General features: G+C 44.4%; 2 protein-coding genes across 3 annotated transcripts; one reads left to right on the plus strand and one right to left on the minus strand.

Annotated features, from left to right (window-relative positions):
* The first annotated feature begins 573 nt into the window (after window positions 1-573).
* Window positions 574-8,643, plus strand: fscn2b (fascin actin-bundling protein 2b, retinal). The gene is made up of 7 exons (XM_057036843.1): window positions 574-1,283; window positions 1,525-1,679; window positions 1,772-2,498; window positions 7,009-7,165; window positions 7,537-7,658; window positions 7,736-7,903; window positions 8,017-8,643. The coding sequence occupies exons 2-7, from the start codon at window positions 1,587-1,589 to the stop codon at window positions 8,220-8,222; spliced, it is 1,473 nt and encodes a 490-aa protein (XP_056892823.1). The 5' UTR covers window positions 574-1,283; window positions 1,525-1,586; the 3' UTR covers window positions 8,223-8,643.
* A 411-nt stretch (window positions 8,644-9,054) lies between these two features.
* faap100 (FA core complex associated protein 100) lies at window positions 9,055-13,956 on the minus strand. 2 transcript variants are annotated; one of them, XM_057036823.1, is made up of 8 exons: window positions 13,612-13,949; window positions 13,415-13,533; window positions 12,442-13,310; window positions 11,540-11,699; window positions 10,378-11,281; window positions 10,182-10,304; window positions 10,009-10,095; window positions 9,055-9,811 (listed from the first exon to the last, which is right to left on the minus strand). In XM_057036823.1, the coding sequence occupies exons 1-8, from the start codon at window positions 13,768-13,770 to the stop codon at window positions 9,680-9,682; spliced, it is 2,553 nt and encodes an 850-aa protein (XP_056892803.1). In that variant the 5' UTR covers window positions 13,771-13,949; the 3' UTR covers window positions 9,055-9,679. The 2 variants fall into 2 exon arrangements, with proteins under 2 accessions (XP_056892803.1, XP_056892812.1); XM_057036832.1 differs by lacking the exon at window positions 10,182-10,304 and having other exon boundaries at window positions 10,009-10,135; window positions 13,612-13,956.
* Between the last annotated feature and the right edge of the window lie 54 nt (window positions 13,957-14,010).

Genomic DNA, 14,010 nt, shown 5'->3' on the forward strand with positions numbered 1-14,010 from the left:
ATGCTCGTAGCCAACATATAGAGAGTTGTTTGTGTGTGTGTGTGTGTGTGTGTGTGTGTGTGTGTGTGTGTGTGTGTGTGTGTGTGTGTGTGTGTGTGTGTGCAGTACTGATAGATTATACAGGTTGCGATGATTGGTTTGAGGATTAAATGGATTCTAGAAAAGACACGTCTGTTTACTTCACAAAGAGGAATTATAGGCTGATTGGCAAGGTTGATTACTCATGCACACACCCCCAACTACTCGTGCACACATTAATTCAAAAAGCCCATATGTTGATGAGCTCACCGTTGTCCTAAACGCATACGTCATCTCCAAAATTCGAATCTGAAAACCGGCTCCCTTGGCTTCGAGGAAACATTTCCCATTAGAAGTGGCCCAGAGAGCGTGAAATCAGAGAAGGTATGTAACTAAACACTAAGCATAGGCAAGTAAGTGGAGCCGTACCCAGGCAGCGACCCCAAAGGAGCAGGGAGTACTCTGGTTACCCGACTGTGTGTTGATGTGCATGTGCGTGTATGTGTGTGTGTATTTGCATTGTTTCTACTTACCTGTCTTTAAGTGTCGCACATCGAGGCAAAGAGCAGAAGCTCAGAATAAAGCAGAGAGTCAGAGAAAGGCAGGATTATACACACAGAGGGTTAGAGAGCAGCAGAGCAGGAAGAAAAGGATGGGAGGAAAAAGTAACAGAGACAGGTTTAAGATTACAGAGGCGAGCGCCCTTTGTCGCTGGGTTCAGCTGTGATGGATTGCTTGTATGGAGGGAAGGAGTGAAGGAGTCCTTCAGCAAGCTACCATAAAATTAGTGGGACCGCTGGGACGTTCTTCTCCACTGATCAAAACTTTGACTGACAAACAGAACGGTGGAGGGAGGTGAGAGTGTTCGCATGTGATCCAAAGGACGTGCGAGAACTAAAACCCCGAGGAGGGTCAGACAAGGGGAAAAGGTGGTCGAGCCTTCAACGGAAGAAAAGGAAAAGAGCTGAGAAAGGGAGGCTGAGGCTGGTGACGAGTAGTCAAGAACCAAATTAGCCCGCAAAGAAAGGGGGCCGATGCCGGTCCTGAGTCTAAAGAAAGATCAAGGTTGACTTGAGTCTTTGCTGCCTCCGACTTGATTAAGCTGACGAGGAGTGGTGGCGGAGTGGGGGGACCAAGAGAACCAGCGGGAGAAGGCGAGGGGAGAGACAGAATTACAAGAGGACGCTTGCTGAAAGAAGCCTCTTAAGTCTAGGAGCTGGAATTAGAGCCGCGGAGACTGCAGAGTGCAGAGCCACAAAACCACAGTAAGTAAATTAGGAGCCTGTTGCTGGAAAAATGTCTAATGAAGCCATGGGTGGGGGAGGAACTTGTGGTTTTACTAGTGCTGTATGTACTGCACCTTAATAAATTGATTTCCTGTCTTGAAGTCTTTCTCATGTCATCAGTGTACATGACTTCATCTCCTTCCTTATTCTCATTTCGAAAAAACCTGATTCTTCTATTCTACTTCTATATATTCCTGACCTCTGTCCACTCTATTTGCAGCTGTTTCTTCCTCCCATGGTCTTCCTCTTCCTTCTCCCACATTCCTGAATCCCCAGTTGAAGATGCCAGCGAATGGAAACCATCCCCTGAAGCTTCAGTTTGGTCTGATCAACCATGAGGGGCGCTACCTCACTGCTGAAAACTTTGGCTTCAAGGTAAAAATTAATTTAAGAAATGCGTACGGACATTTTGTTGGTTGTGATAAAGTACTTCTCGCTCGCTGTCTGAACATTTCCCCCTGTTTCAGGTGAACGCCTCAGCACCCAGCCTAAAGAAGAGGCAAATATGGACTCTAGAGCAGGACCTTCAGGACACACAGGTGGTCTACCTGCGCAGCCACCTGGGACGGTACCTGGCCTCCGACAAAGACGGCCGGGTCACCTGCGAGGCCGACGGTCACAATTTGGACTGCCGCTTCCAGATCGTGGCTCAGTCAGATGGTCGCTGGGCCCTGCAGTCGGAGCAGCACCTCCGCTTCTTCGGCGGCTCTCGCGATTACCTGTCCTGCTTCGCTCAGGTCATCACGGACGCCGAGCTGTGGGCGGTACACCTGGCCCTGCATCCACAGGCCAACCTGCTGTCGATGGCCCGCAAGCGCTACGCCCGACTCTCTGTGGAGGACGGCGAAATCCCCGTGGACGTGAACATTCCCTGGGGGGTCTCAGCACTCCTGACCTTAGTCTACCTGGATGGGAAGTACTGCCTCAAGACCTGCGACGGGCGCTTCCTGGGCAACGATGGGAAGCTCCTGACGCAGAGTGGGAGGACCACAGCCTACACGCTGGAGTTTAAGTGCGGGAAGTTGGCCTTTAAAGACTGCGAGGGGAAATATTTGTCTCCAATGGGGCCCACAGGCACACTGAGGGCGGGCCGGTGCTCCAAGCCTGGCAAAGATGAACTGTTTGACTTGGAGGAAAGTCACCCACAGGTGGTTCTGATTGCGGCAAACGGGCGATACGTCTCCATACGACAGGGTAAGAATGAACAGGATGGTCAGCTCTTTGAGATATTTTAGTCCCACAAAGCCCTAAAGTCTTACTCAGATTCCTAAATGTCATATTAAATAAAGGAGGATGACCTTTTGTGCCACCGAGGATGGACACACAAGCCCCCGGCTGACGCATGCTGACCTACACACCAGCGCATACATAATGAAGCAGAGACACAACTTACACTACAACTACAACTGCTATTACTAGAGTACAGTCATGTACAAAGTTTAGGAGTTTAAGATTGACTAATTCTGAATATTCATGGTTAAGGGGAACAGGAGAATCTCTAGTGACTGGTAGCTGTGCGATGCAGAGTAATCATGGGTAGTGTAGTCTGTGCATCACCGTGCACTGATATCTGATTGGATATCAGCTTCTCTCTTGATAAACCTGGACAGATGAGACGGACATTGGAGACTATCGCTCTCATCGGAACACCGGAGACAATCTGTTTTGTTGTTTGCGAGTGATTTAGGTTTGCAGCTGCGATAAATTAGAGGGTCAAATAACAGATCTTTGGGGGTTAAGCACAAACCTGTGTGGGGGAAATCAATTGCAATGAGTTGAGCCAAGAGTTTTGTGTTAAACTCTTGTGTGAGAGGAAAATCCCTGAAAGGGTTGAGGAAAATGACGCAAACATGACACAAGTCCTAAGATGACTAAGCCCAATAGCTTTTTTTTTTTGTAGTCCCCTTTTGTTCCTTCTCAAATGTCCCTCCCAGCTTTTGTGGAAATGTTAACACCCTCCAGGCTCGCCGCGACAGCTGTTTAACTGAAATGGCGTGCAATAATATGCTTATTCTGTATAATACAGTGTATTTATTCCCATGTCAGGCCTGTGAGAGGGTGTCATTCGACCGGCACGTACAGTAGGCATCACACAGTGCTCCTATTCTGATGGATTAGTCCGTGTGGACCTATAGTCCATGTGCACACTATAAAAGCGTAACGGCGATGCTCATATTTCAGCTAACCAAAAGAACACTGAAACCACTTGCCAAGTGTCCAGTTGCTGATCGTTGGAATGGTTTGCTGCTCTCATTTGAAATTGGAGTTTTGGTGGATTAGCATACACCAACAATCCTTGTTGGCATTCTCGGCCATGACACCCATACGTAAGCTACAGATTCTTGTCTGAGGGATTGAATTTCTTCAGCCGCGGGTGCTGTAACTGAACCACTCACACTTTGTACTAGTTAGCTGTGGGAGCAGCAGGCGGAAGGAAAAGAATGCACAGAAGCGCACACTATACAACGTATAGAGTGCTTCCAAAGAACACAAACCCTTTCTGCATGCTTGCGCTCTTTTCTCCTCCATCCTACACTTGTTCTGCACAAACAAAAGCTTTATCTTCCTCCAAACGCACTCGCCCACACATAGCCATACTGCCCTGCTGGGGCAAGTGGTGATGTGTTGTTTTCTTTTCTTTTTTTTTTTGCATTTTTTGTTTTGAATTATTAATGAAGTTGAGAGCCCTGTTCCTGGAAGGCAGTAGTGGTGATGGGGGGGAGGTCTGCTTTCAGAAACCCGAGCTGCATCTCACCTGGGGCCAAAGCTTCTGGTCGGCTTGGTCCCAAATAGACTGACTAACTCTGACCTCACTCAGTGCTGATGTGCTGCTGAAAATGTGTTGATGAGTGTTAATAAGCTGCATTTAGTAATATTGATGTAGTGTTGAAGGCTTTAATAAAGCAGTGAGAAGCATACATGTAAGAGAGAGAGTGTGTGTGCGTGTGTGTGTGTGTGTGTGTGTGTGTGTGTGTGTGTGCGTGTGTGTGTGTGTGTGTGTGTGTGTGTGTGTGGTGTGTGTGTGTGTGTTGTATGCTTCCCTGATGTGTGGCACAGCTCTGACATTGTGTCTCTCATCACCTCCACTTCCTACGGTCACACTCTGCCCTGAACGGAATCAGCAAAAGACCCAACCTTTCCATCAGAACCAAACACATGTGGAAACATACAAATATGATGCATGTGGAGACACACATATATATCCTGGGGGAGACAAACGATGGATTAAGAGAATGAATGGATTGAAGTCCAAAAAAGAAAAAACCCATAGAAATGCAGTTATAAAGGATGAGGGGGTTGGGCAAAAAAAAAGAAAATAAGGACAAGAGAGACAGTGGCATCTTCTGACCATTAATAATAGATGTCATCGCCATCTATGGCTGATGGATTAGTTAGGCTTGCTCCACATGCACACTGCAGGTAAGAAAGTGGAGCTGGATATAGGATGTGAGCCAAAATGTGGCCCAGCTGATGTTACTGCTGAGTGTGTCAGTGTAGATGTACTGTGGGGAGTGTTCTGATGAGCGCGCCGTAGTCCGGGGCTCCGCTTGGATGACATCTTATTTTACATGCTTGGGTCAACTGCTGCGGCAAGGAGGGACAGCAGTGAACCTATTGCTAGCCCACCTTCACCGGCTTGCATTTCACCATATCTAATCTTTCGCCGCCACTTTCCCCCCCGATTCTCTCACTTCCTCCGTCCCTCTCTCCCTCCTTGGGCTCCTTGCCTTTCATCTATCAGATAGCACCCACGAGGTCCCAGCTGAGCCCGGTCGGAGGATCATTTCTGGGATGAATTAGTGTGAAATGGACACATGGAATAGGTAGACAAAGCATGACATCGAGTCGAGATGAGAGAGAATGGGAGTGATGGGCCCCCAGGCGTAGGTGTAGAGTGGAGGGGCAGAAATTTATGCTTCAAATGCACTTAAGATCAATGATAATTTCACCAGATGTAAGACCTCATGATACCTAGTTTATGGGGTGTGTATAAAATATGATTAAAGTGTCCTGGTAGCTCAGTAACCATGACATCTTTGTCGCATGTCATCACATTTTTTTCATTCTACAGTTTCTACACTCAAATATCACATCAGGGAGCGGGGCACCCAAAGACTCACACAATCACAATGTAACACATTTACGCCACCAGAACTAACGATGATATTAATATAAAACGTGACTAAAATATACATCAAATGTGTAGGTAATCACAAAACTCTGATGCAGCCTCTGGTGTGCACGTGCATATGCATGTGCATTTGCGTGGGATTATGTAAATTTACATTAAGTGCATGCATCAGGGTGACCTCAGTAGCAAGAGGATTGCATATTAATCAATGGATGGACGGTTTAACACGGAATTCTGACATCTGCCCCCGTGAACCAGTGACATTTTCATTAACATTTTAGATTTAAAAATCACCTATTAGCTTGCTGAATTCCTAACTAGTTAAGTCCTTTTCCATCACAGTATCACCTGAATATTAATGGTCCACAGTCAACATATATACAGTCCATACTCCATTTATCCACCCTGAATTCTGGATAGTGTCAAAAACAGAAAACTGTGAGTTTGAAATTGTGAGTTAGCAATTAAACGTGGAAAATAAAGGCAGCCCTGCTGGGCCGCCACACATTTCATGGTCATTTTGCGTCTGATACCAGGCATTAAACTCTGATTCAGAGGTTGATTTGTGCAAGTTTGCTTTTGTTATCATTATTTTGTAAAGTTAATAAGTAAATGAAAGAAGCTTTTGTCTGTTTCTGTTCTCAAGGCAACAGATATTGACATTCACTCCTTCTAGAGTTGCAAAAGTCATGTATAGTTTGTAAATTTAGATTTTTGCATGCCATCAGTTTTGATCACGCATATTCCGTTAGATGGAGGGTTGAAACTTTTCCAAAAACAATTATGTGAACATCCTGCTGAGGGTGGATCCCAAAGTCTTCTGGTCTTTTCTTGTTTTGGCTTCATTCTTTCATTGAAGGGATTGAGGGATTGGACTGGTAGCACTTGAAAGCTGATTATATCAGATCCCCGCTGTGATGTGGGCACGTATGAGCTGGGTCAGAGGTGGGGGTGACGGCAGGAGGCTTCTCGGATAAGAGGGGCCAGTGAGGGAGGCAGAAGAGGATGACCAGGGAAGATATCGGGGGGATGCTCACAAATCTCTGTTATTAAAGGATTAAGGAACTGAATTGGAGATATTCTGGGATGCATGTAATTTGAGATTTAGCTCATCTCAATCTGTTAATTCATTGTTGTAAACAAGCATCTTTCATGCAAACATTTTGGCAACCTAATTACAGTACATCGCAGGTTTATTCATGTATATATAGATCATAAATCTGGTGCACAGCCTTGCGGTGAATGTCTTTGTTTTTTCTTTACTAACAAAGATATTTATTGAGAGTATGGACAAGGTGCGTACAGAGAAAATGCACGTTTCTGTAGCTCAGTCGCACCCTGGCAGTTTGAGCTACTTAGAAATGACCAAGCATCCCAGGATCAGACGTGATTACCAGCTCATTCATGCTGGGTCAATCCAAACTTAATAATGCGGCCAGAGTAGCAAGCTGCCGTGTTGCTTTCTGCAGCTATTGCTGCTTTAAACACAACCCTGCAGCCTAACAACTGTAAACTAAGCACGTGAAATGATAAGATGCTCATGCCAGGATGCACTTGCCATGTCCCTCTCAGGGGTCAGCCTCGCAGCCAATCAGGAGGATGAGACAGACATGGAGACCTTTCAGATGGAGTTCGACAAGGAAACCAGGAAGTGCATGTTCCGAACCAGACAAGGGAAATACTGGGCGCTGGTGGCCCATGGAGGCATCCAGAGCACAGCCACTGAAGCGTGAGTGAAGCCTCTTTGATCAGAGCTGCAGGCTCTCATCGATTGTGCGTGTTCTCTAATGTTATGAACCGTTTTTGATGTGTTTTCTATATTGATGTGATTATTATGCTCATATAATACTCATGAAAATATAAATGTTCAGTCTTGAGATGTTCCAGCCTTGAGAAAGAGAATTCCATGACAATGGTTCATTAAATGTGTGCAGACATCACACAATATAGCTTTTCAAAATCAAGTCAACCATAGAATTACCTGAGTTATTTTATTTATCTATCTATCTATCTATCTATCTATCTATCTATCTATCTATCTATCTATCTATCTATCTATCTATCTATCTATCTATCTATCCATGTTACTTCTAACTTTAGGTCAGCAAGCACCATGTTTTCATTGGAGTGGATCAGCCGCAAGGTGGCGCTCAAAGCTAATAATGGAAAATACATCTGCACTAAGAAGAACGGCCAGCTGCTGGCAGTCAGTGACTCCGCAGGTGATACCGACATATGTAGTTCAGCCCTTTTCTTTCACCTACACATCAACCATTTACTTTGCCTTCTTTTCCATCAGGTGAGGATGATCTGCTGAGTCTGAAACTGATCAACAGACCCATGCTGATTCTGAGAGGCGAGCATGGATTCATCTGCCACCACAGGAACGCCAACACGCTGGACGCCAACAGATCCATCTATGACATCTTTACTCTGCAGTTCAGTAATGGCGCCTACCACATTAAAGGTCAGTTTATATGCGTTCTGATCTAAGATAGAATTTTTCCACGCACAGTCCAACCTGCCATTTAATTTAAGGCCCCATATGTTCCACAGCTGTTTAACCTCTGACCTCTACAGGTGTGGACGGTCGGTTCTGGTATGTGAACAGTGCTGGGCTTGTGTGTTCGGATGGGGAAGTGCCTGAGAATTTCTCTCTGGAGCTGCAAGAACACGGTCGCCTTGCCATCCGCGGCAAAAATGGAAAATATCTTCATGGAGATCCGGGTGGTACTTTGAAAGGAGATGGACTCTGTCTGAGCAGCTCAGCTCTGTGGGAATATTAAAGCCTCCACTATTAACTGTGTTGCATTTGAACCTCAAGTTACTCTTAAATAAAATAATTCCAGACTAGACTGTACCCCTCCATAAGTTGGCTGATAGAAGACTCAATATTAATCAAAAGACTTTTTAATTACTATAAGTGGGTTTTCTTTTGTTAGTTTGTTTTTTTGAGTAAGGTTTGAATGTAAAAAGTAAACTGACTGTGAATGTACAGAGGGTTTGTTTGGTCTTTTCAGAGGTGTTTTTGTTCTCTCCTTCCTCTAGCAGCCATGCAGTAATGTCCTGACGTTGCAGATTCTGCAAAATGAAATGTTTTTAATGTAAAATGACATATTTCATTTAGCCTAAAAACATTTTAGAAGTACTTTTCATTGCTTTGCAAATTTAAAAATGAATAAAAGCCAAGCAGTATAGGCATGAAGAGTATAGCATTTGATATTTACCTTTGTGGAAAGGTTGCTAAAGATGGCTCCATTTTTTCCTTCAAGAATAAGTTATAAGGTTCTTGTTTGAATGTTGAACCAGTGCACAAGGTGACTTTCATGTCTGTGAAAGCACTTTGAACCAAGAATAAGAAGCAATGCTGGTTTCACATTTTTCACTTTACTGTCCAAATGATCCACATCACACATATTCAGCCCCCCCGGAGTTTTTGATAATTATTCAATATAAAAAGTTTAAACAATGGATAGACTGTCCTTTGTAACGTGCCTAAATAATAGAAAACATTTTAATATTATTGCTTCTCAATATTACCTAAAGGTAAAAAAAAAAATTTATAAAAAAAGTTTATAGATTTAAATACTGTAATCTCATTGGGGGCAAATACTGCTCTTCTTTTTTTACTGTGTTCATTTTAATTTTCAAATTCAAGCAATTCATAATGATCTTTATTATAAATGGCAGGCATTATTCAAGTGTGTATATATACACTTATACAGCACAGGGAATAGCAGGTCTGGGAAAGCTGAGATCTACAGCAGTTCAGTACCTGAAGGGGAGAAACACATCACAGCCCCTTTAACAATAGTCTTCCACTTGTTTGTAATGGTTTTAACAGCAGAATGACGACCAAAGTCTGACGTCTTCATTGATTCTGCCTTTCTGAATAATAACGTGTGTGAGCTTTATTAAATTCCTAGTCAGCCACTGTAATGTGGTCATGAACGTTTTCTGTGCACGTCAGGCCGACACACGGCTGCAACATCCTTATTGGACCATTAACTGGGGGAAAATCACCCATCTGTGGAGTAGAGTTACAGCACATAATGAAAAAGAACGAACCACTTAGGAATATAAATGAAAGACAGATGTGTTTACAAACATACAAAACACTGACAATAGACAATGGAGATTGAATTGTTTTTTTTAAATTCAAATGGAGAAAAGACCAGTGACCCAATGGTAAAAGCCAAGGACAGCTAATTGATATTGCCTGGAGAAAAAGAAAACACTTAAATTACAGGATGATAAGAGGATTTTCTCTAAGGTCCCTGTAAACGCTATGAATACACTGGGTAATTTGTGTTCCAGACGCGCCCACGCTGAAGGCCCCAGAGACTCGATGGTGCTGGATCTGCTGTAAAAGATGCTGAGGAGAGAGGAGGAAAGAAGTGAGAGCCGAACAAAACAAAACACTTGAGTTTTGCTGGAACTACTGCAGGGATTTTTCAGGGCCATTAGAAAAATACTGATACTATACAACAATGCCTGGGCCTGCCACATTTGATTCCATTCATTTTTTTTTATTATTAAAAAAGAGATTTCTAAAGAAACAAGAATTGTTACCTCAACCCGCAGCGTTGCCTGTCTTAATCGTAACCTGTGGACATTCTCTAGAGAAGAAGTCGTTTCTGGTGCCTCCTGCAACAGGGTCTGTCACCCACCCACAGGGACACACTTCAGACTTCTGGTTCTACAAATCAAAAGGGGTGTGCTCATTTCTCTGCATGTGCACGTACCTGTAACCGACGCAGAACAGCATGATGCAGTCCACAGACTGCAGCCATGAAGGAGCTCTCCATCTGAAGCAGCACCGTGGTCAAGGACCCCTGCCTCCCTGTGTCCTCCTCCCCAACAATTACCTGGAAAACATGTTTCATGCCAATGTTTGCAGATTTATGACAAATAATTAACTGCACAGGGATCAGCGTTCACCTCTTTTGCTGTTAATTTGACTGCGTGTCCATTTGGACCTCGAGCATGGAGAACCGGGCCGCTGATCTGGTCTCCAGTGTGTCCTCTCCTCACTCCTCCACAGCCTTCAGACAACAGCCACTCCAGGAAAGAGACGCACCGGCTTTGAGCATGACCCTCCAAATCTGAGCTTTTGGATCCTTTTGTATTCTTCAGTAACTCCGATGACACCTGCACGCTTGCTGAATACCTCTCAGGCCTTAAAGCGCCCCCCCGCCCCTCGTCTGCTCCTCTGCGCCTAAACTGGTGCGAGTTTATAAAAGCCTGGATAGAATCCGCTGCAGCATTGTTGCGTTGAGCTGTGTCCTTTTTCAGAGCATCCTCGGGGCCGTTCAGCCGCAAGGAGTGTAACCAATCAACCCACAGCGTGTTCAACGGCAAATTGATGCAGGAATTCTGCAAACCGGGACAGTTGGCCTCCTCCGCTCCCAGCAGACTCGAGAGGGAAAAGTTAAGCGAGCAGCTCACCATGAAGGGGAAGAAGGCCTCACCTGCATCTGCTAGAGGCAGCGACACTTCTAATGTTTCCCCGGGATTAACATTTTGGAATGGGAATGAATAGTTTGTTGATGAACAATGACCTCCTTCGCTGGGGGGGTAGGACAGAGAGGATACACAGATGGACAACGTCCAGCCCTGCTCCAAAGCATAAGGGCTTGAATTATCAAGGACACATGTCAGGTTCAGGGAATCCCTTTGAAGTAATCGGCTCCATTCAGTCACAGCACGACATCTGATTGGCTTCCTGTCAGAATGTTCTTCTATCTTTGCACTTGCAGTCAGCAGGAAGCTGATATTGATGACATGGTTTAGATGCTTCAGGACCTGGCTTTTGGACTTGATGGCAGATTTCAGCACTGATGCTCTAAAGGGGAAATGATGGATAGGTTATATTAATACACATGAATGTCCGTTCGTTTTAGAGAATACTTGAATGGTATTTTGCTTCTTTGGTGGATATCATTGTATAATTCTACAGCATTCCAAATTTCACCAAAGTCCCTTTCTTTCTGTGGTATATTCTTTGCACATATTTCAATCTAATTCTAAGCATCTTTTATTACAATTCTCTGTAATAAATATAGAATCCTTGGATAGTTAAAAGGGAATCATGCTGCTTTACCTTTCACAGACATCCCCAATAGCAGACAGGAGGTCTCCGACACTGCGGCCAACCTGAGCCGTGGGACCCTTGGACGAGCCTGCATCTTCAGTCCTTCTACGGGTGGTGATCCTCTGGAGCTGCCCCCCGGCAGAGAGCCCCAGCAAGTGAACTTCACCCCCTGTTCAAGAAAGCAAGACAAGAGTTATTGGCAGTCACAACAGCAACAACACGGTTACAGGATTTCTTCATTTTCAACAAGAAATGTCAGAAACACCAGATTCCCTTCAGGTTACTTCAGAGCAGTGCATGCTAAAAGAAAGAGAAAAAAAAGCACAAATGGAGGGGTGAATGACTTAAGACAGCAGACCAGACAGCCACCTTGCACACTGAAAGCAAGGACTACAGAGAAGTGATTTATATCCAAAAGGTAGATGCAAATAATTGTTTATTATCAGCTTAAATGCCTATGGTACAGTTGCTAGGCAGACACAGCGTCGCATTCACGTATACCGGAATTACCTCTGAAGGCTGAGCCCAGCATGCAAAGTAATGGATGTACTAATATTTGAATTAGATACACTGCCCTTTATGTGTGTCTATTACCCAATTATTGCACCAACAACACAAGTGCAATTTGCACTTAGTCTTTGTTTTTAGAAGAAATGATTAAAAAATAAAGCAGCCTTGCGTAGGACCCATCAGCCACCGTGGAGCACAAAATACTTGGTCATCTACTTCCCGAGGGAAATGTAAAATCATTGCCTGCTGCAGACTTAATTACTACTGGGTACAATTTAAAAAAAAAAAAAAAAGATTGTGTCAATTCTACCCTCTTGAAAGTGATACCAATAGTAGTTTAATACCCTTAACTACTCAGTTGTGTAAAATATTACAAAATGAGGGCAAAATCATCTCCTTACCTGCAGTACTGCGTGATAGTTCCGCTACAGCGATGATTCTGCAAACATTTAAGCTGGTGGAGCTTTGGTGCAGAGCTTCTGTCTTCTTGGACGTGTCTTCCTTTCCAAGTGATTCACTTCGCAGATCTACTTTCAGGAGATCTGATCCAATGCTGTAGTAAAGGGTGTTATTAACTATGCAGCCACACATCAAACTCCCTGGCAAACACCTATCAAGGAAACAAGCCGTGTTATTCCCTTCCCCCCTTTCCTGTTGCCCCTTTCCTGTTCTGATCAGCACCACTCGCCCTCGTTCACCAATTGCCACCAAACATTGCGCATGTTCAGGGCTGCTTTTATCTAAAGAAGATGTTCCAACAAAAATAACAGGTTCCTCCAGGCTGTATAGAGCTCTGGGGCGACATCCTGGCAAACGCAGGGGGAGAAAATACAAGCATCCATCAGGCAGGCCGCAAAGAACAACTGGTGATTCAGTGAGCGCTGCGTCGATTCCAAAGAGAAGTTTGAAGAGGAGCGGATCAATGCAGACATGGTCATCGTTCACCGTCTCTGGGGGACAACTGCACGCTGATGACAGTGTTTTATTGCTATAGTGGACACAAATCAGCACAGGTCTCCTTTTCACTGTCCTCTCTTCATTGTCGTCTGAGGATGATGCAAGACTGAAAGATGTAAGCATCTCGAAGCTGTTTGTCACTGTTTGTTTCTGTGAACGGTACCGAGTCAACGCCCAGTGGGGGGCTTTCAGAGAAATTATCACAAGTTCAGTTCCAACTAAGAGCAACGACAAAGGTCCTTCTTCTGGGACAACCAAAAACTTCGAAGAGATTTTCAGCTCAGTTGGACAAGATGTGTCAGCGCACTGCCCACTGAAGACAAAGACAAAAGGACATGTTCTGACAGGATTCAATTAACCCACACACGTGTCCAAACCTTAGAATGACATCAAATTATCCTTCATATGGCTCCATACCTGGAAGGCAGCAGTTGCAAATCAACGCAATAAACTCCACACATACAGGCAACATAGAGATTGCATTTGTCGTGGCTCTGAACAAGGTCATTGACAGGACTAGGAAACTGGAGGACAGCCTACAAGAAAAACAAAGGAAAAACAACACTGGAGTAACATTGCAATTCCCATCTGACTGTAGACTGTGATTTACTTGCCATTAGTTTTCTCTCTCGTGTACTGAAGACGTAGATCTCGTCGCAGCCAGTGCATAGGAAAACATCTCTCTCACTCACAACCATTAACTTTGGCGAGCAGGATGTTCCTATGAACCCAAACTCTGCCCAAGTCTCCACTTCACACCGTTCCAGAGCCATAGCACCAATAGATGACACCGGATCACTAGTCTAGCGAGAATTACCCTTAACACAGTTAAAATGAAGAAAAGTTAAATGTGTTGGTAAATGCGGACAACATATTTTGCCACCGGATGTTATTAAAAGATAGGTTCCGCGCTAGGTGCGCTGAGCCTGTTACCGCGAAGAACTACATTATCCATGATGAAAGCGGAAGTCCAACTCGAAAAAGTTGGCGTCTTTAGAGCAGACCAATAAATT

The sequence above is a fragment of the Takifugu flavidus genome, chromosome 1 (genome assembly GCF_003711565.1).
Source record: "Takifugu flavidus isolate HTHZ2018 chromosome 1, ASM371156v2, whole genome shotgun sequence".
NCBI classification, from domain to species: domain Eukaryota; kingdom Metazoa; phylum Chordata; class Actinopteri; order Tetraodontiformes; family Tetraodontidae; genus Takifugu; species Takifugu flavidus.

Coding starts and splice junctions, on each gene's coding strand:
- faap100 (XM_057036823.1), bottom strand. CDS start 13,770: ATGGCTCTGGAACGGTGTGAAGTGGAGACTTGGGCAGAGTTTGGGTTC. Junction 13,534..13,611: donor CACGAGAGAGAAAACTAATG/GCAAGTAAATCA, acceptor TTTTTCTTGTAG/GCTGTCCTCCAGTTTCCTAG. Junction 11,282..11,539: donor ATTGGGGATGTCTGTGAAAG/GTAAAGCAGCAT, acceptor TTTCCCCTTTAG/AGCATCAGTGCTGAAATCTG.
- fscn2b (XM_057036843.1), top strand. CDS start 1,587: ATGCCAGCGAATGGAAACCATCCCCTGAAGCTTCAGTTTGGTCTGATC. Junction 1,680..1,771: donor CTGAAAACTTTGGCTTCAAG/GTAAAAATTAAT, acceptor CCCCTGTTTCAG/GTGAACGCCTCAGCACCCAG. Junction 7,166..7,536: donor CAGAGCACAGCCACTGAAGC/GTGAGTGAAGCC, acceptor TTCTAACTTTAG/GTCAGCAAGCACCATGTTTT.